General features: G+C 38.9%; 2 protein-coding genes across 3 annotated transcripts in view; both read right to left on the bottom strand.

The window, feature by feature from the left end:
* Positions 1-6,891, bottom strand: part of DDX43 (DEAD-box helicase 43) — a 28,107-nt gene extending 21,216 nt beyond the window's left edge. The window contains exons 1-3 of the mRNA XM_070733062.1: positions 6,312-6,891; positions 2,180-2,235; positions 1,734-1,866 (exon numbers count right to left, since the gene is read on the bottom strand). Coding sequence (XP_070589163.1) covers positions 1,734-1,866; positions 2,180-2,235; positions 6,312-6,615 — 493 coding nt within the window. The 5' untranslated portion in view covers positions 6,616-6,891. The remainder of the gene's footprint in view (positions 1-1,733; positions 1,867-2,179; positions 2,236-6,311) is intronic.
* Positions 6,892-19,047: 12,156 nt separating this feature from the next.
* Positions 19,048-26,493, bottom strand: part of KCNQ5 (potassium voltage-gated channel subfamily Q member 5) — a 408,684-nt gene continuing 401,238 nt past the window's right edge. For both annotated transcript variants that reach the window (XM_070733060.1, XM_070733061.1), the window contains 4 exons: positions 24,260-24,368; positions 22,551-22,682; positions 21,003-21,129; positions 19,048-20,370 (listed from right to left, as the gene is read on the bottom strand). In XM_070733060.1, coding sequence (XP_070589161.1) covers positions 19,420-20,370; positions 21,003-21,129; positions 22,551-22,682; positions 24,260-24,368 — 1,319 coding nt within the window. In that variant the 3' untranslated portion in view covers positions 19,048-19,419. The remainder of the gene's footprint in view (positions 20,371-21,002; positions 21,130-22,550; positions 22,683-24,259; positions 24,369-26,493) is intronic.

Here is a 26,493-nt window from a genome sequence, read left to right as displayed (position 1 = left end):
CCGGCAGGGAACAGAATGGAGCGTTCCGCGGCAGGGCTACTATGGGGGGGGAGACGAGCCCAGCCCCGTGACATTCGTTTTCCTGCCGCCGGCAGCCGAGTGATCCTGGGCTCCTTCGCAACCTCGGAGAGCTTCCTGGGCATGAAAGCTCACGAAAACCAGGAAGCTCTCTGAGGTTGCGAAGGAGCCCACGATCACTCAGCTGCAAGCGGGAGGAAGGCGAATCCCACGGGGCTGGGCTCGGTTATCCCCCCGGCTCCCCTCCTACCAGCCCCGCCGCGGAAGGCTCCATTCTGTTCCCTGAATGGAGACCGCGGGCCGCTCAATCGGGCCGGCAGGGAACAGAATGGAGCGTTCCGCGGCGGGGCTGGGGGAGCCGAGCCCAGCCCCGTGACATTCGCTTTCCTGCCACCCGATTGAGCGGCCCGCGGTCTCCATTCAGGGAACAGAATGGAGCCTTCCGTGGCGGGGCTGGTAGGAGGGGAGCCGGGGGGATAACCGAGCCCAGCCCCGTGGGATTCGCCTTCCTCCCGCTTGCAGCCGAGTGATCGTGGGCTCCTTCGCAACCTCAGAGAGCTTCCTGGTTTTCGTGAGCTTTCATGCCCAGGAAGCTCTCCGAGGTTGCGAAGGTTACATCTTCCGCTGCCAGCCAGGCCATGCTGGCGGCAGCGGAACAATCGCTGGCTGTCAATTTTTCTTTTTAAAACTGGGCAGGAGCTGACTTGCCTCCCCAGTGCTAAAAAGAAAAGTTGACAGCCAGCGCTGCGACTGACGGAATGCTGAGCCTCCCGTTCTCCCCCACCTCGCCCCTTCCGGTTTCGGCGTTCGGCAACGGAGTCCGGCGCTGGGGCCATGCGGGGCCGCTCATCCAGGGGGGCGTGGACTGGCAAGCGGCAAGTGATCTGGCGGGAAGACCAAGGGAAGGTTCCTTCAGCCGCCCAACACCTGATCCGCTCCGCAGCGCGGCAGCAGCGAGGAGCCGAAGATGGGGTTTCCCCTTTGCCTTTACCCCATCTTCGGCTCCTCGCTGCTTCCGCGCTGCGGAGCAGATCAGCTGTTGGGCGGCTGAAGGAATCTTCCCTTGGTCTTCCCCGCCGCCCACACGCAAACTCCACCATCTGCGCATGTGCGGCCATGAAAAAAATGGCGCACATGCGCAGATGGTGGTTTTACTTCCGCATCCAGTATAACGCGGAAATCGGTTAGCGCGGGAGGTCTTGGAACGTAACCCCTGCGCTAATCGAGAGATCACTGTATTACTGATTATCAACAAAGTGGCTAAATATTTTCTCACTGTTAAATCAATACATTTATTTTTCTACATATTGTTAGTACTGTGTACAAAACAGTTGTGTTTGCAATATATAAGCTAACAATGAATGCTTGCTTGTATTGAAGTACTATAACTTTAAGAGGTAGTGTTGCAAGTCAGAAAGCATGATTCTCTCTGTTCTTTCTGCTGACTCACTGAAACTGATGTAGTAAGCTCTGTGATAGTTTGATGTATTTGTAAACTGTAATGTATGTCTGTATGGTATTGGCTTTGCTATTATTAAAGTAAACACTATTTTATACACTTTAACATATCTGTCTTGTATGACTAAATAATTGGTCATATCTGCTGGATATCTGCTGGAATCCCATGTTTTCCTTTGTGCGTGTCCTTGATAATTCAAGGGTTCTGCACACTCCTTAACACATATAAACATGCACATCACCTTTTAGAGTCTTACCTTTACTACCTCTTCCTCCTGTATTATTTTGACTATACCTTTCAATAAGATTGTCAATCAGCATTTTAGCCTTAGTTTGTTTATCTTTTCCACCAAATATCTTTACTTCAGCCTCATAATTTCCGTTTATAACCTAAACACAAGATATTTAAGATTAGGAATTAAAACTTAGAAATGAAGCAATCTACATCCTGCAATTGTAGTAATTTCAAATAAAGATGACATTTTATCAAACATTTGTAAATACTTGTTAAAATATTTACACACACATAAGAATCATTTAACAGAGTTAACTATTTAGAATGTATACACTTAGTTCTTTCCCCAAATTCTTAGTTGTTTTCTCCATGGCAAGATATTACGATTGCTCATAAAGTATCTTGTGGAGTTATTTGGAGCATTTTATTTCAAAGAAAATGTCACATATAAGAATTAGAACATCTTACCTGTATTTTGCAACCGGAAGATTCTTCAAGCTCCTTAATTTTAGTTCCACCTCGACCTGTTATAAAAGAAAGATTCATATGCAAAATAATTTAAGTGAAATTTTTTAACATGCGTACTGCTATTGGCAACATTGCAATTTTTAAAAAATCAATAGTTTTTAAAAACAAAATGTCTATCTACAATTCAATTTAAAAAAACCAATAAATTTCAACTAAAAATTATCAAAAGTTATAATGTTTCACAATGATTTTTCCTTGCTCTCCAACTACAAATGACATTTTAATGATAAATTACTGTAGAAGTAAAACAATCCTTTTACTATATTCCCTTTTTTCCTTATTCCATTCATTCTTGAAAACTCAGAATGACTATATCCATGTGCAAAGTCAAACCAAACAATTTAAATTACCCCAAATAACCTCATTATGCTTTACCAAATTGTTATATTTGAGATGGATTTTCCCTAAATCAATCTGAATTCCTGTTAAAAAAAAGGGGGGGGGGAGGCAGGTTGACATTGCAGGAATAAAAAAGGAAATTGCTGGCCTATATCAGGTATATTTTATAAGTTAGATGCAGTGCAGTACTATCGTGTTTCATCTATTATTGATTATTGGGTTACTGATTAGTTCTTTTTGTTAAATAATTATCTAAAACACTTAATTATTTTATGAAATTGACAAGTAATACAAATGTAAGTAAAACAGGAGGGAAACCCCATCATCCGCCCCCACCAGCATTGAGTCCAGCAAATCAACTCTCTATATATACTATGTTGCAGAATGAAAAATTAAACACTTTTCAGTTAGAGATGAAATATATTTTTCAATCATTACAGGAATCATTACAAGGTGCCATGGGTAAGAATCATGAGGATCTAGCAGATAGGATGCAAAAGATGGAACAAAAGATGAAAGATAAAATAGACAATATCCAGCAAATCATTACTAAAAATGAACAAGTGATCCAGAAAATGGAAAAGACAGAGCAAACAGATAAGAAAGTAAAAGAGATGGATAATGCAGAATATTTCTTAAGATTCCAGAATGTTGAGGAGGAAAAAGAGGAAGATCTTGCGGAGAAAATAGCAAAAATATTGGCAGAGGCAATGTAAATGAATAAACAGGAAGTTTTCTCTGGGATGGAAGAAATTTTTAGAGTACAGTGTTCCCTCCCTTTTCGTGGGGAATGCGTTCCGAGACAGCCCGCGGAAGTTGAATTTCCGTGAAGTAGAGATGTGGAATACACTATTTTTGGCTATGAACAGTATCACAAGCCTTCCCTTAACACTTTAAACCTCTAAATTGCAATTTTCCATTCCCTTAGCAACCATTATTACTCACCATGTTTATTTATTAAAGTTTATTAAAAAAATATTTATTAAAGGCAGACGTCATCGGGTGGGAAAAACCGTGGTATAGGGAAAAAACCCGCAAAGTATTTTTTAATTAATATTTTTGAAAAACCGTGGTATAGACTTTCCGCGAAGTTCGAACCCGCGAAAATCGAGGGAACACTGTATATACAAACTATGGGAGAAGAAATAAGCTTCCTAGAGAAGTACATGTGAAGGCATTGAGAATGGTAATACAGTACTCCAAAGAGCAAGAGATGCATCATTGAAATATAAAGAGAGAAAAGTAGTTCTGATGTAAGTACCCAGAAGGGTAAGAGACACAAGAAAACAGTAGCAATTTCAAACAAGACAATTGATAAAATACAAGATAAACTTTAGCTGGTTAACACCTGAGGGAATATTGGTGACTTGGAAGGAAAAAAGACATAGATTAGATACAACAGATAAAACAGAACAATTTTATTATCAGAACTTTACATCACACAAGGAAGAAGCAAGCAGAGATCCTGAAAGCAATAGTGGAAGGGAATGCAAAAGAAGAAACCAAAACAGGGGGGGGGGGGGGGAGAGAGCAAAACAGAAAGAAATAAGTTCAAGTAGAACAATAAAACCTATCTATAAGTAAACAATGGAAGAAGAAATAAAATTACTATCAATCAAGATAAATGGATTGACCTCACCAATGAAAAGAAAAAAGAATCTTTAACAAATTTGATGGAAATGCCTGGTGGCCTTATCTGATGAGATTTTGTATTCTAATAGTCTCTATCTGGTTTTCTGGGTGGTGGTCAGGGTCAGGACTAGCCTTGGGGGAAGGTGGGGAATGTAAATGCTGTTGACTTTGTGTTCCTGACTTAATCCTATCAATTTAGCCTGCCTCAGTTTTCTATTTGGGGTTGCTAGAGGTCCTTCTGGCTGGAAGACAGAGATTGCTTTAAAGATGGCTTTTCTTTGCCTTCTCTGGTGGCATGAAACTAGAGGGTATCTTGATTCTTCCTCCAATACTTCCTCTCAGGGGTTGCCACAAAGAGGAGGGACTCAAACTATTCTACAAAGCACTTGAGGTAGAACAAGAAGCAATGGTGGAAACTAACTAAGAAGCAACTTAGAACTAAGGAGAAAATTCCTGACAGTTAGAACAATTGATCAGTGGAACAGCTTGCCTCCAGAAGTTGTGAATGCTCCAACACTAGAAGTTTTTAAAAATATGTTGGATAACCACTAGAGTAGCTTAGGTTTTCCTGCCCAAGTAGGGAATTGGACTAGAAGACCTCCAAAGTCTCTTCCAACTCTGTTGTTGTTACACTCCAAATTGTAGCATCCATCTTCCAACAAATGCACGCTTTACCTATGTTCTCTGAAATTAAATTCTGGAGACACAAAATCCCATTTGCTAGTAATTATTCCATGGCACTTATATCTTCTTTATCCTTTTTATTATCACCTAAATCACAAGGAATTTTACCAGATAATTCATTGTAAGCTGTGTAAGGTTTTGCAAGCAGAAACGTTTGAGGTGCATACAATTAAGGGAGGCTTCTTAAGGTTGAGCGACTTCCAGAGGTTTTAAAAACTTCAAGTCCCTTGAATCCTCAATCAGCATTTGAGAAAAAAAGCAAACTCTAGCAAAGATCAAGCTAGGAAAAGCTGTTTAAGAAGCCATCCAAATTGTTGCATATCATTGTTTTATATCATTTTACTATTGTACTGTTGCCCAGAGTCTGTCAGAAATTGGGCGGCCTATAAATGCAATAAAACTCAAATTTTAACTTTTTATACACAACCTGCTGCAAAAACTGCTTTTCATTCCTTTTTAGCGAGGGTTACATATTCAAGCCCAGGTCTATTCATACTGACATGGTTTGCTTGGCTTCGATTTTATAGGACATTGCAATACAAACTGCTATACAATCTGTATAGTCTGGAGGACAGAAGGGAAAGGAGAGACATGATCGAAACATTTAACTATGGTAAATAAGGTTCAGGAGGGAAGCGTTTTTAATAGGAAAGTGAACACAAGAACAAGGGGGCACAATCTGAGATTAGTTGGGGGAAAGATCAGAAGCAACATGAGAAAATATTATTCTACTGAAAGAGTAGTAGATGCTTGGAACAAACTTCCAGCAGACGTGGTTGGTAAATCCACAGTAACTGAATTTAAACATGCCTGGGATAAACATATATCCATCCTAAGATAAAATACATGAAATAGTATAAGGGCAGACCAGATGGACCATGAGGTCTTTTTCTGCCCTCAGTCTTCTATGTTTCTATTGCCCAGCCTGATCCATGATTCCAAATAAACCAAAACAAACAAACCATGGCTAAATCCGTCATTATAACAACACGATTTTACTGAGGAATTAATTAAAATCAATAGATTTTAAACCCAACAGATTTAAGTTACCAGTCCTTTGTTTAGAAACCGATCAGTATGCATTCTTTCGGTGAGTTTGGGTCAGTTCCTCTTCCCCTCAGCCCCAAGGATAGGCAAAGTTGACTCTTCTATGAGTTGTAGACTTCAATTCCCAGAATTCTTGAGCCTATCATACTAGCTCAGGAATTCTGGGAGTTGAAGTCCATATGTCATAGAAGAGCTAACTTTGCCTATCCCTTGGGCTGACGCACCTCATAGGGTTGTTGTTGTTGTTTGGGGGACTGGACGAAAATTGGGTTTCTTCGCCTCCTTGTTTATGTATTGAAAATTAATTATTATTTATTAATTATGCTTAATTATGCTATTGCCCAACTCAGCCCCAAAACTAACAATTTACCTATGACGGTGCCGACGAGAGCATTATCCAGCGGGAAGCACAACGGGGGCGATCCCGGTTGCTGCCTTCCTCCTCCTCCTCCTCTTCCTCCTCCTCTTGCCCGATACTCCAAGGTTCCCGACTGGCGGGCATACGCCGGTATCGAACCCCGTCTGTTCCCGCCGCGGCTCTCCTCTTGCTCTTTCCCCTCCCTCCGGCTACTCCAAGCCCGCGCCGATCCCGCCCTCCCCAACGGATACCATTCGCTCGCGGTAAGCTTGGCGTCGGGCTGGTCCTCTTCGCCGTCGCTGTCCCAGTCAGACATGGCGAGCAAACCAAGTCCAAGCGAGGAAGAAGCCGACGCTGAAATCGCCGCCGGTTTAACTTTGCACGTGAGGCGGTTTAGCGCTCGCTGCCAGCCGCGGCTCTGATTGGCTGTTGCGTCACCCCGTGGGTGGGGGATTGGCCGAAGCGCGTCGGCCTTGTGAGGCGACGCTTCCAAACGACTGAATGGCTCTTTGGGATAGCTTCGAAGCGGCTCTTTATCTAATTAGGGACAGCCGGAATGCCATGGTGGGGATGGAAAGTCGGCTTTCCGCCCAAATTATCGTAAAACGGCAGCCGCAAATAAGCGCGTGGGTGCCATGGGCACCTCGCTTCGAAGCGAGTTTAAAGAATAAATTCCACGGGGAGGATGGGAGACGTTATTTTCTTTGCCTAGTTTCGGCTTCGTCACTTTCCCCCGAACAATTCGCTTTAGGACTAACTTAGAATAACTTTATCGTCACTTGAATGTAATTAATCGGCATCCATTAATATGTACGGTTTTTAGTTGTTGTGAAGTGTTAATTGTGGGCTTTAAATGGGTTCGTGCTATTTTTAAGGGGTTTTATATTGTACTGGGGGTTTTTTGGGGGGGGGTGTGTCGTCTTATATTTTATACCGAAAGGGGTATTTACTGTATATCATTGGATTTTGGTTGTAAGCCGCCCAGAATCCTTCGGGAGTGAGGCGGCATATAAATCCAAAAAACTAATTAACTAACTAACCTACAGCTCAAACAAACACAGCATAATGGTAATGTTGATCTGGGAACAAATCTGACTGAACGTGAGGCGACTTGTTCGGAGGATGGCTTTAAAGAGGGGTATCGCTGATAGCAGAAAATCAGATTATTTTACATTTTTATGTATTTATTAGATTTGTATGCCGCCCCTCTTCGTAGACTTTTTATTGTATTGAGGAGGATCTATAACAGTGGTTCCCAACGTGGGGCCCACACCCCATGGGGGGCAATTTGATTTTTTATGGGGTCGTTTGGAACCTTGTTTAAACCAAGTTAATGGCCTTTTGGTTAATGACCTTCCTCCTTCACTTTTTAAATAGTAAGAATTATATGTTGGGGGGGGAGCATTATGATTTTAGAAATGCTTAGGTGGGGCATGGCCAAAAAAAGGTTGGGAACCACTGATCTATAACGTCTGCCCCTTATTTTCCTACTTACTCAGTGAGGAGAAACATTGGTCCAAGATCTCTGAAGAATGGTTGTGTTACTCTGCTGTAGGGAAAAGCAATATCAAATTTGTTGTGTCAAAGATGCCTGAGGACTTGAGTACCCTCATTTTTTAAAAAAATTTGCTCAGGATACCAAAGAATGCTATGTATATATAGAAGATGCTATATTCCTGGATCCAACCAAGGCCATTAAAGGTCATCGTCCATTTATGAGTACAATTGAACTTAACATTTCTATTGTTAAGAAGTGAAACATTTATTAAGTGAGTTTTGCTCCATTTTATGACTTTTTTTGTCCTGGTGGTTAAGTGAATCGCTGCGGTTGATAGATTAGTAAGCGGATTGTTAAGTGAATCTGGCTTTTCCATTGACTTTGCTTGTCAGAAGATCATAAAAGGTGATTTGGAACACTGCAACCATCATAAATATGAATCAGTTGCAAAGCATCTGAATTTTGATCATATGACCATGGGGATACTGCAAAGGTTGTAACTGAAAAATAGTCATTAAGTTACAATTTTCAGTGCCATTGTAATTTTGAATGGTCACTAAGTGAACTTGTGTTTCTAGTGTTTGGGCTAGGGGAAACTGGATGAAAGAAGAAAACAAAAATCGAGGGTCATTGGTAACAAACAGATGCATAAATCAATTCTGTTATTGTCTGGCATGCATCCATATTCTTGTAGTCCAGATATGATAGCCTTAGTTGTAGCCTTTAACTCAAAATGAGGATAATATTAATTAAAAAGAATGTGGAGAGACAGTTTACTAGTAGGCTGGCCACGTGTTCTTGATTTCTCATAGGATATAATCTTTCAAACCAATTCCCTCATTCAGGGCAGTAAGACACATACAGTGTCCTGTATAGCAGTGTTTTTCAACCAGTGTGCCGTGGCACACTAGTGTGCCGCGAGACATGGTCAGGTGTGCCGCGAAGAAGGAAGCTCAGGTTCTGGTCTCGCAACATTTTGGTGAGAGAGTGAGAGTGAGAGAGAGAAAGAAAGAGAGAGAGAAAGAGAGTGTGAGAGAGAAAGCAAGAGAGAAAGAAAAGAGACAGAGAAAGCAAGAATGAGAGAAAGAAAGCAAGAGAGAGAGAGAAAAGGAGAGGGAGAGAGAGAGAGAAAGAAATGAACAAAAAGGGGAGGAAAAAAGAGAAATGAGAAAATGATTCAGACAGAGAATGAGAAGAAAGAGAGAAACAAAAGAGAGGGAGAAGTGACTCTTGATTTAAAGCATATGATAAAAAGCACCCAAAGAATAAGAGAGAGGAAAAACCCAGCCCTCACCTGTTTTTGGAAATGGTTAGAGTGTGTACACACACACACACACACACACACACACAAACAGGTGGGGAGGAGACAGGGATGGAAAAAGAGGAGAGTGTCTTGGGGTGTTATTTTGTGTCATTTTGGTTGGTGGTGTGCCCCAGGATTTTGTAAATGTAAAAAATGTGCCGCGGCTCAAAAAAGGTTGAAAATCACTGCTGTATAGTATATGCAGATATTTTTTCCTTCATTTAAAAAAAAATCAAAATATTGCAATTAAAATATCTTCAAAATACCTATATGGCACTATATAGAAACTAAATAGCAATATAACATTAATATTGTTATAATAGGAAAGAAACCTAACTTTAGAAGAAAGTTAGCTTTCTTATTATAAGAAAAAACTTAACTGACTTAAAAAAACCTAGAAGAAAAAAAGTAAAGAATACAGTATATTAAACTACATGCAAGAAAAAATGAGGGAAAAATTCTTAAAAAGGGGGGGGATGAAAAAACGATGAGCTAATAAACAAAAAAACCCACCCAGTTTATATCTAATTCTACATATTAGATCAAAAGAAAAAGATACTATTAAAAACCTATTTACATTTTATAAATATATGTTGGATAATAATTAAACGTCTAAAATTTCTTTAAAAGTTGTAATGGTTTGATTATTAAGTAATAAAGGATATTCCCCAATCATGCCTCCCTTTTAATACAATGCTAATTCAAAGGCTGAGAGCAATGTTCCCTCTAATTTTTTTTTGGTGTTGGCAGAAAAGTACAGTGTCTGAGCGGCAGTCCCTTCCGGTCTAAATAAATAAATAAACAAACAATAAATAAATAAATCAGCGCCTGATTTTTTTTCACAGATGTCACCCAAGACAATTTATTGTATAATTATTTGGGGCTCAGTGCTGGGGCATAATAAGGTCCCTTCCCACTATGTTATTCTGTTATTTTATATTTCAATTAGTATCATTATCCTCTTATAAATCCAAATAGGTTGTCATGCCTATTCCTCCGTCTTGTACATTCTTCTTAAAAGAAACAAAAAACCCTTATACAAATTTTTCTAATTAGGAAAAACAATTTCCCTTCTTTTTTATTAAAATAAATTAATAATAAAACAAAACCAAAATCTATTACTATTAAAACTAAACCAGCAAAACCAAAAACACAACTATTAATAAATCCATGCTTTAAAATCTTCATTTCTTAAATATTTATCATAGTATTATAGCAGTCTAATAATACTATGAAAATCTATCTGAACACCAATGCATCAATTAATACTGTATATTTCCATTTACTTTTCTATAATTTCATTCAATATTGCCAAGCTCAATTAATTTTCAGGACTTAGCATTTATTATTATTAACTTTCATCAATCTTCTACATTTCCAAGTGCATTTTAAATTCATAATGCAAAGTCATAAAATCATACATATACCGGTATATCATAAACACCTTATTTATCCTATGTATCTTCTATTAATTTTACCTATTTAATATACCGGTAATTCTAAAATTCTAATCCACTTTTACGAATTAATATATCCTAATATTAAACAACACCTAAATATATATTTTACCATCATTCCATAGTCAATCCATATTTAATAATAATCCCTCCTCAAATTTCTACCACTGTCTCCTGTCTGGGTGCCTCTCCTGTCTCCCACTTTTCTCTCTCATTTGTTTCTCATTTCTTCCTCTTCCTCCCTTTTTTTCATTCCTTCTCCCTTCCTTCTTCCCATTTTGGAAAAAACTCATGGGATTTTGGTTTTATGTGATAACCAGCAAGATTATTGTATGCAGAAAGATGGAGGAATTTGGCAATTTATTTCTGTTTACTGTTTCTAAATTGGTCATCTTTCTCAGAGATAAGAATTGTTGGAAGAGTTTTCTCCAGTTTGTTCCCATCTGGGACACACCACAGACCCTGAGAAGAAATGGATGCAGAAGCTAGCTGCCAGAAAGTGGAATTATTTTTAATGTAGAAAGACAAGAAACAAAAAAGTGACACAGCTGGAGCATTCCTGGCTTGCAAGTACCTTTGGAGTATGAATCAGGGTCTTTTATGCTTAATTCCCCTTTGAAGCTCTTGCAGTTTGGTGGGTTTTGATGTGTTTCTGATTGCCCTGGGTTTTCCAGTTAATCTTGGTCCCAGGTCTTTTGTTTTTCCTGTACTTGGGATTTAATCCTGTCAGGGACAGGGAAAAGGGAATTTTGATTTACCTTGGAGTGTTCATTTTTAGCCTGATTACCGTTATCTTAATGGCTCTACTTTGTTTCTATGGTCAGCTTTTGTAACTTTTGTAATAGCAGACTGCTCTGAGTTTTCCTTTCAGCTGATGCTTCTTGGTTTTCTTAAAGAGGGAGGGCTGGGTTAAACATTTCGGCACTGCTTTAGTGGTTCCTAGCACTGTCCTTTGAGGTATACTTTCCACCAGAAGTAGGTTTACCCTGGTTCAGACCGGTTCTTTAGAACTGGTAATAACTTGGCAGTCTGGGTCACTGGAACCGGCAGAGACCCAGGCCTGCCACACACCCGAGCTGGTTGTCTCATGGTACTGCACATTTGTTTTAGTACTGTGTATGCATGCACGCCCACATAGCACATCCCTGAGCGAACCAGCAGTGAAGAAAACTGGACCCCACCTCTGCTTTACACACTATAATGGAAGAACAGTTGGAAAAGATGATGACCAAATTGACTTCTGTGATCAGAAAAAAAAAGACCCAATAGGTTTGTTTATTGCTGACTGGAAACCATTTATGGACTTTTTGTGTGAAACAGGAAAAAATAAACTTACGCTTTATAGTTTTGATGACAATAGATTATAGTAAGAAAAGAATAATGTAACTTTAAAGATGGAGGTACAGTGGTCCCTTGCTTTCGCAGGGGATACGTTCCAAGACTGCCCGCAAAAGTCAAATTTCCATGAAGTAGAGACGCTCCCTTCCTTCCTCCCCCTCTCTCCTCCATTCCTGGTTTTACTTACGCCCAGAACCTGCATGGGCAACGGGGTGGCAAGCTAGGGGCTTTGCTGCGCTCGCTGCCGGTGTCTCCCATAGTGGCGGCAGCAGCACCGGTGCTCAAGGCCAGGGAAGGGGAAGTGGAAGCTCAAGGCAAGAGGGATCCAGGCCAGGACTCGAAGCTGGAATTCCAGGCCGGTCAGCTGGGAGGTCGGATGCTACCACTAAGGGAGACAGGTGGGTGGGGGAAGAAGAGGCAGCTGCGGACGGCAGTAAGGCTCGGCTTCAAGTGGAGTGTACCAACGCTCCAAGAATTAAAGGGGAGGTATTGGGAGGTTGTGGCGGAAGCGGAGCTTTTATTTAAAGAAGCAGGACAGCTAGGGGAGGGAGGAGTGTTAAAACATACATCAGGTGTCTGCGCGAAAACATTCAAATGTTTAAAAAAACGTGGAGTATTTTTTAATTAATATTTTTTGAACACCCATGGTATAGCCTTTCTGTAAAAATCGGAACCCGCAAACGTCAAGGGACCACTGTATATTTATAACTCCATTTGTAATTTTTAAAGATGATCAGAAGCCACATCTTTGGATTTTTTTTCTGTTCTATTTTCTTTTACTTTTTCTTTCTTTTCTGCACTCTGTTAGGTTTTTTTAAATATATACTTAGTTCAGCCAAACAGCTAACAGATTAACTCATTCAAACACATGAATTTAGGCCACAGGCTTTGCTACTGTTTCTTAAAAATAACACAATACATTAATCATAGTATTTAAAATCAATTTTATTAACAATAATATGGACATTTTATCATGTATTATTACAATGAACACTGTATTTTATTGTGATGGTTGAAGCCATTCTAACATCAGTGGAAATGTCCTGCATATTTTATCACGGTTAGACAAACAATAGTTTTCATTGCTCTGTTTGGGCCAGGCCTGCACTTTATGGCATTCATTAGCAGTGACTTTTTGCTTATGGAAATAAATATAAATTTCAGTGGTTGGAAACTTTGTAAATACTTTTGAACAATTAAAAAAGTTACAGCAATCTTGATGTGGTAATCAGTCAGAATCCCAGTAAAATATTTATCAGTGATGGTACAGCAGAAATAAAATTAATCCCCTATTGCAAATTACTGGCTTCTTTGGCAGTTTCTTGATTGGGGTATTGTTTATTTGATTGTTGAGCTAATGATAATCTTTTGAGTTAATCTATGCTGATCTGAGTGTGGATTGCTGGTGCAGAGGTGTTTAGATCTTTTCATTTCCTTTTTGGCTGTTTGATTATCTCTATAGATGTTGTCAATATCTATGTGTCAATGAATGACTAATTTTTCAGAGTGCCAGGCTTCTAGAAATTCCAAGGTATTTTTGGACTTAGCTTGGTCTAGGATAGTCTTATTTTCCCAACTGAAACTATGATTAAATCTGTGAAATTAATTTTTTTTCATCATGGCTTCTAATGCAAGTTGGTATTTATGGATGCGTTCTGCTGTGCATTTGTCCTACATACCCTGTTTTCCTCAGTGTAAGACATCCCCTGATAATAAGCCCAATGGGGCTTTTGAGTGCATAACGATAAGGCCAAACGCTTATTTCAGGGTTCAAAAAAATATAAGACGGGTCAACAAAAATGGTAGTGGTTGTTGCAGTCATTACATTGTATGTTGTAGATGACTCCTGTTCCAGGATTGCTGGATCTTTTGGTTTTCTTATGATGTTTTGAAGAGCTTTAATTGGTTTGTGTAGTATGTTGATTACAGATGGCTGTAGTAGTCTTGTTTCTGATATATTCTTGGTGTAATTCTTTTTACAGTTTGTGTTAGTTGTGCTATATTGGGTTGAATGGTCAGGGGCTTTTTGATAAAGTTACATGGATGTCCATTTGGGTTCGTCTAAATAAAGTCCTTACACAGCTTTTCTTGTGGGAGGTTGGGTTGTTGCTTTGGTAGTTGAGCCACCCGGTTGGTATGGGTGGTTTTTCTGTAGATCTGCATTTCTTGTTTGCCATTGTGATCTCTGCTGATCAGAGTAGCAAGTTATTTTCTTCTTTAGTAAAGAGAAGATTCTTTTAAAAATATTATTGAAGGTTATTGTGATTCCTTCTAGAAGCCTTACACTCTGACAAATTAGCCATCAATAGATAGATAGACATTAACAACATATGTAGACTATGCAAAAGAGATAATCAATCATCCAAAAAGGGAACAAAAAAGACCCCAGTCAACAGCACCCACAACAGCATAGATTAACTCCAAGGTTAACAACAGACCAATAATCAAGTAAACATTGTCCAATCAAGAAACTGCCAAAGAAGCCAACAATAAACAGCCCAACCAAAGAATCTCTAAGAGCACCACCACCACCGCCATTGTCAGAGCAAGCCATCAGAATATAAACTGGTGGCTTGCCACTCCTTCCTAGGAGAAATGATGTTACCTAGCTTGGATAATAAAATGTCTGCAAGAAAACAAGCAAGCTCAGAGAGCACCAAGGACCCCTAATTTCAATCCTGAGCTACAAATATTCTTCTTTATGGGTCTTTTTGCTTAATTACCACGTTTTATCATAATGTCTCAGCAAGAACAATTCAGCTGTTGTCATTCTAGATATTTGTCGACTCTGCAATATACACTCTATTAAGTAAGTCCCCTTTAACTCACTGTTGCTGAAACAGAAGAAAAAGGGCTTCAAGCTTTCTTTATCCTTTTGCTTACATATTTTCTTTGTCTCCTAAATTCTACATTTTTCAGTGTTTTGTAAAAAAAAGTTTATTCCCTTTATCCCTGTTTGGTATTTTGTACATTAATGTTCAGAGTCAATGTGACATATGTGACATAAGTATTAATTTTCCTCAGGAAATAATTGGCATACCAACATTTTCCGATTAAAGATACGCTTAGCAAAAATAATAGTTTTAACTTTTAAACTTTAAATGGGTACAACTCTCTACGTTGAGGAAACAAATAGGAATATTTATTTAGGACTAAGGCTGAATCCAGATATAGCACATTCTAAGGGAAAATAATTTGCCTAGTCACAGAAGACACTTAAGTATCTGTCATGCCATTTAATGACAGCAGTCGATAAACAGTTGACCAGTGTTAGTAAAAGTGTATGATCTTTGCCTTATAATGGAAAATGCTATTCATATTTAAATTAAAATATAGACCAGAAGAAAATAAATATTTGTAAGAATGTAATGAAAATATTTGACTCCCTCTTCAAGCAAGGAATACTATATTGTAAAAGGTATATGGAAAAGACCTTGGAAGAATGGGCCAAGGAACACTGCCTAGGGCAGAGGTCTTCAAAATTGGCAACTTTAAGACCGATGAACTTCAACTACCAGATGTCTCCAGTTAGCTCTGCTGGCTGGCGAATTCTGGGAGTTGAAGTCCATAAGTCTTAAAGTTTCCAAGTTTGGGGACCCCTGGCCTAGGGAATTAGCAGATGAGAGGCAGCATAGCCTGCAACTGGACAATGGATTATGCAAGAGGCTCAGCAGAGACTCCCTAGTTTCTTTCTACAAAGAAGACAAAGGGAGAATTGCACTTTAAGACTTGCTGAAGACTCTGCTAATGTTGCTTTATGATATAGTAGAATTAGCATCATCTGGTCCTGCATCCTGTCTGGTCTATCTAATAAAGCTGAAAGATACATTCAGTAAAATTGAAAGATTTGTATACATCAAGGATGTAGAACGTCCGCACCAGTCCTCCAGACTAGCTCCAAATGATTCAGGGCCAGCTTATTCTGCACTGCAGAGTGGTGCACTTCCTTACGGATTGCAATCACCTTCCGGAAGTGGCTTGGATTGATTTAAAATCCCCATCTTTGACGAATATTGCAATCCCCAAGTTGTTTTTAAAGGTTAGATTTCTCCCATTCTCAATAGTGGGTGGAGCCAAAATGGGCTGGTACCCTCCATCCAGCCAATCAGGACTGAGTAAAAAAATGGATATTGGATCCACCCTACGAGCCGAGACGTATCAGGTGAGCACCAACACCCCTTTTATAGCTTCTTATGCAGCAATGCATTGTAAGATATACAGAAAAGCTTTTAGAATATTAGTGGAGATACTGGGCAAAGGGGGACAAAGCAAGGGGATCAGAAAAGACTTAAATAAGGATTTTTGTTAAACTTTCATTTTGTTATTTATGGTAGGGAAAAAAAAGATTTCAACATAATATTTCCAACTACAGTATGTACCTATAAGAATTCCAGTCTGAGGATATAATTGGAAACATTATTCTCCTATTAAATATTCAGGTTAATGTTTACATATATTCATTAAAAAATCTTGAGCACTGTTTTAAAAAAGCAAAAATTTTTTGGAACGTTATCTGTAAAATCTTTCTATGAACAAGGTGCTGAATTAATATAAATACGAGCTGTAAGTTTTTATTTAAGTTTTTAATTCCTGATCCCTGTCTCTTGAAGAGCCACTCAGTTTCACAGACAGCATTGTAATTAACATTATAAAGACTCAGCCCTGTCTTTCAATTAAGGCAACATTAGCAAAGAATCACCAAACTACATACTACTTTGCTGACACGGGAAATTGAGCTCTATTTGAATGCTGGTGTCCATGCAGATATACTGCATGAAAGGCTAATTCTCTCAATTGTATTTTTAGAAAGGGAAACTTCTCACTGAATGGATCGCTTGCCTTGTTCCTTCGCACTAGCTCTTCTGATAAGCTGTAATTAATGCAAGTTTAGGCTAATACAGGGGTTGGCAAAGTTGGCTCTTCTATGACATGGGGACTTCAAATCCCAGAATTCCTCAGCTAGCATGATTGACTCAGGAATTCTGGGAGTTCAAATCCACAAGTCATAGAAGAGCCAATTTTGCCTACCCCTGGGATAATACACAGAAAGCACAAAAAGGCACTATAAAGCCTCGAAAGAGGGAAGGGCCCTATTTTTAAATATCTTTGGCAGGACTCACAGCACATAAACCCCTATTTGGAAGTAGTTTTGGTAGATTTGCCGGATTTGAGAAGGGAGCGAGTTACTGTAGGTTCAAGTTTCACATGGGAGGAGGGGCAGAGACTGTTCATCCCCATAAACAGCTGTATCACTGTAGTCCTTGACTTACAACCATTAATTTAATGGCTGTAACTCTGACTGTTAAGAGTTACAAGCACTGAAAAAAGTGACTTAACAACTGGTATTCATACTTACAACCATTGCAGTATTCTCTACTGGCCATTTATCAAAATTTAGATGCTTGGCAACCTACATGTATTTATGACTGCTGCAATATCTCGTGGTTTCATGATTTAGGAAGATTTACAATCATTTTAATTGTTGTCCAATAAGCAAAATCAATGTGGGAAACTGCACATTTAAATGACTGTGTTTTAACTTAACAACTGTAGCAGAAAAGGTCATAAAATCGGGTGCAACTCTGTTAGCAACCACCTTGCTTGCAATGGAAATTATAGATGTAAGTCAAGGACTGCGTGTATACAATTCACCAATGCCCTTCTTTCATTTGGTATGGTAGCTGGAGTAGACAGAATCAATTGAAAAGGGACAACTTAGTTTGGAGGCATTCAGGAACTGTTTCTACTATCAATGTTGCGGAATATGCTGCCATCATCAACTTTCAAAACTAAAATGATAAAATAATACATTATGTGAGAAATGAAAGACTATCCATGTGCTTCAAGATCTTCCCCTGGAAATTATCCCAGTATGAGCTTTGACCAAACCAAAACTCAAATTGCATTCATCATCTTTTTATGAAGGAAATAGTACAAACACTTTACAATTTATGGGTACGTTCACAGAATAAGATTGTTAACATCCAGACATATCTATATAAAAAGAGGCAGAAATTAATGGAGTAAACAATTCAATTTTGCAGCACAATCTGCAGCATTTAACCATGATTAAGACTCTTGTGATATTTTGATGTATAACTTCACTTTCAGAGCAGGACTGACTCAAGACACTGAGCCAATAACTCTTCAGTCTGGAATGCCTCTAATTGAGAGAATATCAAGCAGAAGATATCTTGCTCATAACATACTTTGGGGATGTGTGTTAACATCAATAATGAATACAGTAGCAAATTTGGCTATCAGTAGGGAAGAGCGATTAGAACACCATTAGGCTCTTAAAATAATTCAGTAACAACACAGAGTTATGAAATTGTAATTTTGTTTAGTATTGTTTCCTGGTATTTGTCAGGAATAAAAGGAGAGTTTGGAAGAAGAACAAAAATCTTCTGCTAGTTCAAAACTGTATCACAGAGTAGTACGGATTGGATTTGGGGAGAGATTCCTAGAAATATATTTGGAGGAGGCACTAATTTTTAATTTCTTATCCTAAAACCAGAACAGACTTTCAGCTCTTGTCAATACATACCTGACAGGTAATGTTCAGCACCATCAGATCAGTTGATTACCAGATTTTTTTTAATGAGGGGAGAGAGAAACAGTCTTTAACGTATAAGATTTTGAGTCCCTTTTCCATGTTTTTTAGTCCTCACCTGATCCTGCACATGTTCATTTTAAAACAAATTATTATTTTTATCTTCTTGTAATTATAATTGTATTATAATTACTATTTCCTTTCTTATGTATTATTTTTCTTTTATCTCCCCATTTCATCTGTTACTTTCTCTTTTTGCTAACTTCCGTTGTGCTATCATTCAGCCACAGAAAATAATTTAAATAATAATTACATTCAAGGAAGCATCTATTTCTTGTAGAATTTCTGAGAGATAGAAGATTCACAAAAAGATCATCTATGAATTTAGAAAAACCTAAAAAAGTGCTGTGCAAAATATTTTTATTCTATCCTGTACCTACACCTTCAAGTGAATATAGAAATCAAAATTCTTCTAAAATATCTGAATAATTTTAGCTCGCAACTAGCAGCCATTTCTAATCTCATACTGTGGGGTTTTCTTACTTGCAGCTGCAAATAGTATGCCCTCCCTTCCCCTTGTAAACATAGGTATGATCTAATTCAGGTAATAAATAGCTTTTATTTTCACCAGTGGCAAAATTACTTTCCTATTATTTGAAATTTACTTATGAGCTGTAGAAACTCAATGGTTTTCAAATGTTTCATAAAACTAACATGAATTTTGTTGGTAACTCATTTATACCTGCTGTACTAAATGAAAATGCCAGTGTACTGTAGGTATAAATTAGAATATTTTTTCCATCATCTACACATGCATTTACATGCAACTAAAATATATGGTTTCATACAAGTGCCTTTCTTCCGGACTAATTTATTTTTTAAAAAAATAATTAAAGGGTTTTCAAAATGTCCATGCCTTGATATGTATGATTGAAAGGATTACTTAGCTTTGAACATAAACCAACAAAATGTTATTTAAGTTTGACATGAGGAAGGCTGAGAACATCTGTGCTGTCTCCTGGCTTGCAAATACTTTGAGATGATCTTGACATTCCAGTCCTTAGAGAGTCAGTAGAGAGAGTTGTTTCCACTAATGGGTGGGTAATGGCTTCAAAAGTTTCATTTTCTCTCTCTGCTTCCAAATCTTCATCAGTTATAAATAATTTTGATTCCCTCCATTTGCTATATAGTTCTTGGCTACTTCTTGAACTACTGGTATCACTTCCAGAAATTTGTAGATTCAGTTCTTCAGCTGTTGACTGTATAAGGTTTTGTACTGACAGTGATTTTCCTATATCCATCTGTACCATTGGTTTCACAGAGATGAGAGGTTCACTCTCTGTGTCAAGGCTTTTTCTCCATTGAAGATCCTTTGTCACTCTGGACTGTGCACTTTGTCCATTATCCTTTGAAGCAACAAGGCAAGTGGTGACATCAGAAGTATTTTCCTGTGTGCTAACAGGAATAAACTTAATAGGCTCCATCCTATTGATATGCTTCACTGATGAAAAGGGGGGTATCTGTAATGTAGTGGGTGCTGTTGGCTTAGATGTCTGGTTTATTTGGTTTAGTACATTATTAGTGGACAGAGTTACAGACCCATCGCTTGGCACCTGTGTGGCTTGACTATGCATAGTTGGACTAAAGGCATAGTAAGCTTGAGTGTTGAATTCATTTGGTGTCAATATAAGCTGTAGGCCACATGGCATGTTGACACTGGCTGATCTGGAAACAGATCCACTAGTCTGAGCAGAATGAGACAAATCTTTACTATCTGCTGGACTCTGATAACCAGAGGTTTGATCACATTCAAAAGGCGGCATTTGAAATGAAGCTAAAGTCAATGCAGACACAGATCCTTTCTTCAAAACCTGTTGATAAATGTCTAGTAATGAATCTAATTTTGATTCAATAGATTGGACCTAGAGAGAGAGAAAGAAAAAAATATTTAGGATCATTGATGTTCATTCATGCCTTTAAAATAACATTTGTAACCTACAGTATATATTTCATTCTTTATGATACAGTGATATGCATATTACATCTATAGATTATAGTTGTCGGCTATTAAAAAAAGTTTATCTGCCTTGGAATATGATACTTGGAGGGACAGAGAGGCAAAAAGGAAGCTGTGATGCTCCTATATGCTAGGATAAATCGACAAAAAAATCACACACACAAATTTTTTTGTTCAATCATTACATCATTATTTTGGTAAAAGATATTTTTTATGAAAAATACATGGTTTAAGTCATATATTCCATCCAACCCTTAATAAATTATACTAAAATCATGCAAATTCTTGACATATTTCTATGTATCATGTAAAATATGAATTGCAGTCATCCAGATTTATTCTATGTATATTTCATAATAGTGCAATGATAAATTCATGCAAAATACCACTGACATTTTGGAGTTCACTAAAATAATTTTGTACAGTCTTATTATTTTATGAGAAAATTGAAATTAGCTAGCATTAACAATGAATATTATTCCTAAAATTATCGTTCAGTAATATAAGAAAGCCTCATGCTCTTTTAAGTTGCATTACCTGTTTTTCCACCTTGACTACACGCCCTAACATGCTGAGGTCATCAGTTGTCTCATTCTCTACAGTATTTTTGTCTCGACTTCTTTTATCAGTGGTAATTTGTCCCCTTCCAAGAATCTGATCAACCCTGCAAGGTAATATGCATAAAAGGTTTCAAAAGGCAATAATTTTTTTTTGGGGGGGGGGGGGGCTGTAAAATATTTTTTTAATTATTGGGCAAATGTATGCTTAGGTTTTTATTTAGGCAAAACATATTAACATGACTATTATATTACTATAAGAAAAAGTTATTTTAGAAACCTATTGTCCAAACCACATGACCAAACTGAAAGGTGTGCGTGAACATGCACATGTGCAAACTTGCATGTGCACAAATATGTACATGCAGAGACATGCCTGCATGCGTAACAGAGACTCAAAGACTAGCTAGCTGGTGGGAGGCGGGGCATCCCAACAAAAGCAAGAGATAAGATGTCTTTCTCTTGTAAGTTTCTGTTTCATCGTTTGCTGGGTGGCGCAGCAGGTAGAGTGCTGACTGTAGGTCTATAGGTCAGCGGTTCAAATCTCAGCACTGCCTCAATGTTGACTCAGCCTTCCACCCGGATTGTGGGGGCAATATGCTGGCTCTGTTAAAAAATGCTATTGCTAACATGTTGTAAGCCGCCCTGAGTCTAAGGAGAAGGGCGGCATAAAAAAACCTTGAATAAATAAATAAATAAACTCACGAAAGAAACACCACAGAGTTTTGACCTGGGGCGACGGTGTGCATGCCAGCAGAGGTCTCTGCATGCCACCTTTATCATGTGTGCCATAGATTTGCCATCGTGGCCTTATAGCAGTGATGGTGAACCTTTTTTGCTTCGTATGCCCAAAGGGTATGTATGCACACTCTAGCATGTTCCCACACCAATTTCTTCTCCCCACACATGCACACTCTGCGCTGCCCCTGCCCATGTGTACAATCCCCTCCCGTGCATGTGCACAGGCCTCAATGGTGAAGAATCGCTCAATGAGCAAACCGGAGGTTAGAAAAATATACTTCTGTTTTGCCCATTGTGCCATTTTTCACACTCTGGGGGTTCAGGGAAGTTTCCTGAAGCTCGGGAGTGCGAAAAACAGCAGAACAGCCAAACTGGAAGCCCATTTTTCTGAGCTTCAGAAAGCTTCCCTAAAACCCTGGATTGTGAAAAACGTCCCAACGGGTAAACCGGAAGTTTGGAAAATCAGACTTTGGTTTGCCCATTGTACTGTTTTTCGCACACCAGAGGTGTGTTGTAGGTTTGCCATCACTGCCCAACAGCATCATCTTGAAGGAACAAGTTGAAACAAATTATGTCCAGGATGTTATGGCTCTCACATTCTGGACAAAAATATAATGAAATATATGACTACTTTATGAAAAATGAAAATGAAATATGAAAAAACCGAAGAAATATGACTACTACAAAAAATTAAGTGACTTGAAATATATGACTTAGTTTATGTGATACTACAAAAGGATTTTACATGATGAGACTCCTTTATAAAAGGACTATTATGTCTTCTTACCGAGACTGAAGACTTTTAATTCTACACAGCATATCCAGGTGACCTGCTGAATACTGTTCAATGACATCTTTGACATCATAGGGACGCAAAGTTTCTTTAAACTTCCTTTTGGCAACGTGAAATTTCATGATTCTATAAAAACAATATCTCAAATCAGTAAATCAGTAAATCATCTGTCTTTTTTACATTTAAAAAGCTGACAAGTGAATTCTGATGGGATTGCATTCAAAATACCATACACATTGAACCAGATTCTAAACTGGTTAAGAATGCTAATTTTTCTTTGACTGACAACCATGCAAAATATATTTAAGATCTGTAATTGCTTTGATAATGAATATGCCTGTGCAAACCTTCAAAATAGTCGGCAAGACCTTCTCAATTAACTTAATGAATTTTTCTATGAACATTCTTACCTTGAAGAATGAATGCAGTACTGCTATAGCATGAGAGAAAATCATGTAGAGATCTAAAAACTTTTATTCTTACTCATTTTAAATACCGGTATATCTCAAACCATTCAATCAGATTCTGTAAGGGAAACTGTGAGAGTCATGGTCATAAGTCCTTTTTTTAGTGTTGTAACTTCAAATGATTGCTAAATGAATAGTTGTAAACTTACCTGTACTACCTGTACCCTAATAGCTTCACTAATCACATTAGGAATGTGAATTGTGAAATGTTACATCCATTCAAATACAGTGGTACCTCTACTTAAGAATGCCTCTACTTAAGAACTTTTCTAGATAAGAACTGAGTGTTCAAGATTTTTTTGCTTCTACTTAAGAACGATTTTCTACTTAAGAACCCGAGCTCGGAAAAATTTCCCAGGAAATTTGAGAGCAGCAAGAAGGCCCAGCCAGTTTCCTGCCAGAGGAGCCTTTCAGTGGCGCTTAAGGAGGCTTTGGCAACCCAGAGTGAATGGAACATTTTCCTTTCTCTGGGCGCTTGGAGAGGGAATAAACCACTTCGCTGTGGTGACTCCCTCGCACTGCCTCCCATATACCCGGCGCGAGGTTGCCTCCCGGAGTGTCTGGGCATGGAAAGGCAAAAGGCAGCGCTCACCTCACCTTCCTTGTGGACTGTCCTCCTCTTCTTCCTCCTCCTCCCACCCAAATTCCGAGCTTTTATTTCTTTCCTAATGGATTTGCACGCATTATTTGCTTTTACATTGTTTCCTATGGGAAAAATTGCTTCTACTTAAGAACATTTCTACTTAAGAACCTGGTCATGGAACGAGTTAAGTTCTTAAGTAGAGGTACCACTGTACCTTGTATCCAATCTCACATATACTTTAATTTGCATAAATCTGTTCAAAAGGACTATAATTTCTTCTCTCTTTGGGCCTGCCTTTGACTCCAGCGCTATTAATAAGCCAATCAAAGTGATTTGATTCTAATATTTTTACATGCATCATAGCGCTCCTGAAATGTTTGTTTGCTAAGATACAGGTAAAGATTCCCCTGTCCAGTCATGTCCGACTTTAGGGGGCAGTGTTTCTTAGACAAGGGAGTCAATGTGTAAGTGATCTTCAGTATATTATATGATCACAGATTCTTAGCAATGGAAGGAAATTTAAAGGTCATGTCTTGTCCAACCCCATTCAGTTCTCTTGTTAATATTATCTGTTTCTGAAAGGTCTTACATGTAGTGTTAGACTAGGCTAATGAGATCAACCAGAGTGCATCTCAAGTGTGCATTTTTCTTACCTGATAGCTCGGACAACTGTTTTAAGTGCTGGAGTTAGATCTTCTACTGATACATCACACTGACACCCTCTTTCATCATATAGGTCATCAGCACCAAGATTGGCATCAGCTTCAAGAGAAAAAAAAATTACATAAAAGTTATGTACAGCTACAGAATGCAAATCTATATTAAACAAAGCTAATAATTGCATCAGATACTGTACATATGAAATACAGTAAGGAAACTGAACTAATGTAATATGAAAGAGTTTCATTACAAACAATATAATAATAATAATAATAATAATAATAATAATTATTATTATTATTATTATTATTTATTAGATTTGTATACCGCCCCTCTCCGTAGACTAGCAGTGACAGCCCAAGCATGAAGTCTTACCCTGTCAACCACATCCAGCAGTAAGCACCCTTCAGGTTCCAAACCAAGTGGTGAAAAAGCAAGTTTTAATAATCTTCATGACGGTCAAAAGGATGGGGGCAGTTTTCATCTCCAGTACAGTATGTTCGACAGAGCAGGATTGATAGCACAGCAAAAAAGACTTCTTCTTGACCCCTGCCTGGTGGAATTCCTTAGCAGACAGGCTAAGCAGACAGGGTATGTAGCAGGGGGCAGATTGCTCCTACTGCTGCTATCGGTGCACTGTGCATGCAGCGTCAAGTGTCTTGCTTGCGCGTGTGCACGTCCCAGTGTGGTTTTGCTTCTGCGCATGCACATGAGTGATTTTGGTGATTTTTTGCTTCTGCGCATGCATGGAAGCAAAGAACATGCCAAAATCTCATGTGCGCATGCATCCCCTCGTGAGATTTTGCTTACTGTGCATGCACAGAAGCAAATCCATGCTGGGATGTGCAAGTGCGCATGCAAGACATCCAAAGCTATGCGTGCAGCTCAACTTTTGCTACTGGTGCGGCGTCCTTATCCATTCTAGCAGGAACTCACTAGTGGCCTGTAGCAAGCCTTTTCCGCTGGCTCAATTGGGATAGGTTACCCAAGCCATGTAGAACTTTAAACGGGTGGGTTTCACATAATTTACCTACAGCAGCAACAAGAATATGAGTGCGTGCTTGGCTCGCACATGCTGCTTGAAAACATGGCAGCACTCAAAGACTGCCCTTGGTGTCAGCACTGGTGAGTTGAGCTATTGTTTAGCTCAGCTGAGACGTGGCAATCCGCTCTGCCACGTGGATCAGTAGACTAAAAGCAAACGGAATACAGGATAGGGAATGGTGGCGGTGGGAGGGTGGAGCCAATCAGAGGTGGTATTTGCCGGTTCTCCAAAATGGTCAAAATGGCCACTACCTGTTCGCCCAGATCAGTCCAAACTGGCTGAATACCATCTCTGACTTTAAAGGTAATAATAACTTGAATTGGATCCAGAAGCAAACTGGTAACCAATGCAGTTTGCACAACATTAGTGTTATAGAAATGGCTGCATTTTATATCAGCGATAACTTTCAACTGCTTTTTAAGGGTACATTGCAATAATCCTACCAGGAAATAAAAGTGACTATGCACAGATCCTTCCAATCCATTAAGGGTGCAAATGGCAGGCAAAATGAAGTTGCACAAGGGTCCTCCTGGCCATGGCTTCCACCTGCTCTTAAAGCAGGAGTAGTGAGTGCAGGAGAACTCAGGTTGCATTCTGGTTTATTTGGGGTAGTGCAACTAAAGATGATAAACAAAGGATCCTAAGGTCCTTTGTACCCAAAGCTACTTTATCTTGCCAGGGGTCACCCAAAGCCTGTTGTTCTCCCCATCCTGACCCCTACAGCCTCCAGGCACTGAAAAATGGCAGTCCTGCCTGTATCCCGGGGGATGAAGGTATAAAGCTGTGCATCATTAACATACTGGACATTCCATCTCATGATGTCAGATGATCTCGTCCAACAGTTTCATGTAGATGTTAAAAGGAACAGAGACTGTATTTCACAAAGTAGTGGCCATGGGCTGGACTGCTTGCTCCCTATCAACTGATATTGGGACTGGCCCTTGGGGAAAGGGATTGAACCCGTGCAATACTGGGCCACCCAACCACAACTGATTACCCCTTAGTCAGCTCAAAAGGATACTATGGTCAATGGTACTGAGGAGATCAAGGATGGATGCACTACTCCCATCATGCTTTCGCCAGAGACCATTTACAAGTGCAGCCTATGATTGATTGATTGATTGACTGATTGGTTGTTTGATTTATCAAGTTTCTAAACTGTCCATATTCCTGAAGAATTGC

This window comes from Erythrolamprus reginae, chromosome 1 (genome assembly GCF_031021105.1).
Source record: "Erythrolamprus reginae isolate rEryReg1 chromosome 1, rEryReg1.hap1, whole genome shotgun sequence".
Taxonomy (NCBI): domain Eukaryota; kingdom Metazoa; phylum Chordata; class Lepidosauria; order Squamata; family Dipsadidae; genus Erythrolamprus; species Erythrolamprus reginae.
Note: the sequence above shows the minus strand (reverse complement) of the source record. Positions and strands in the feature narration are given on the sequence as shown.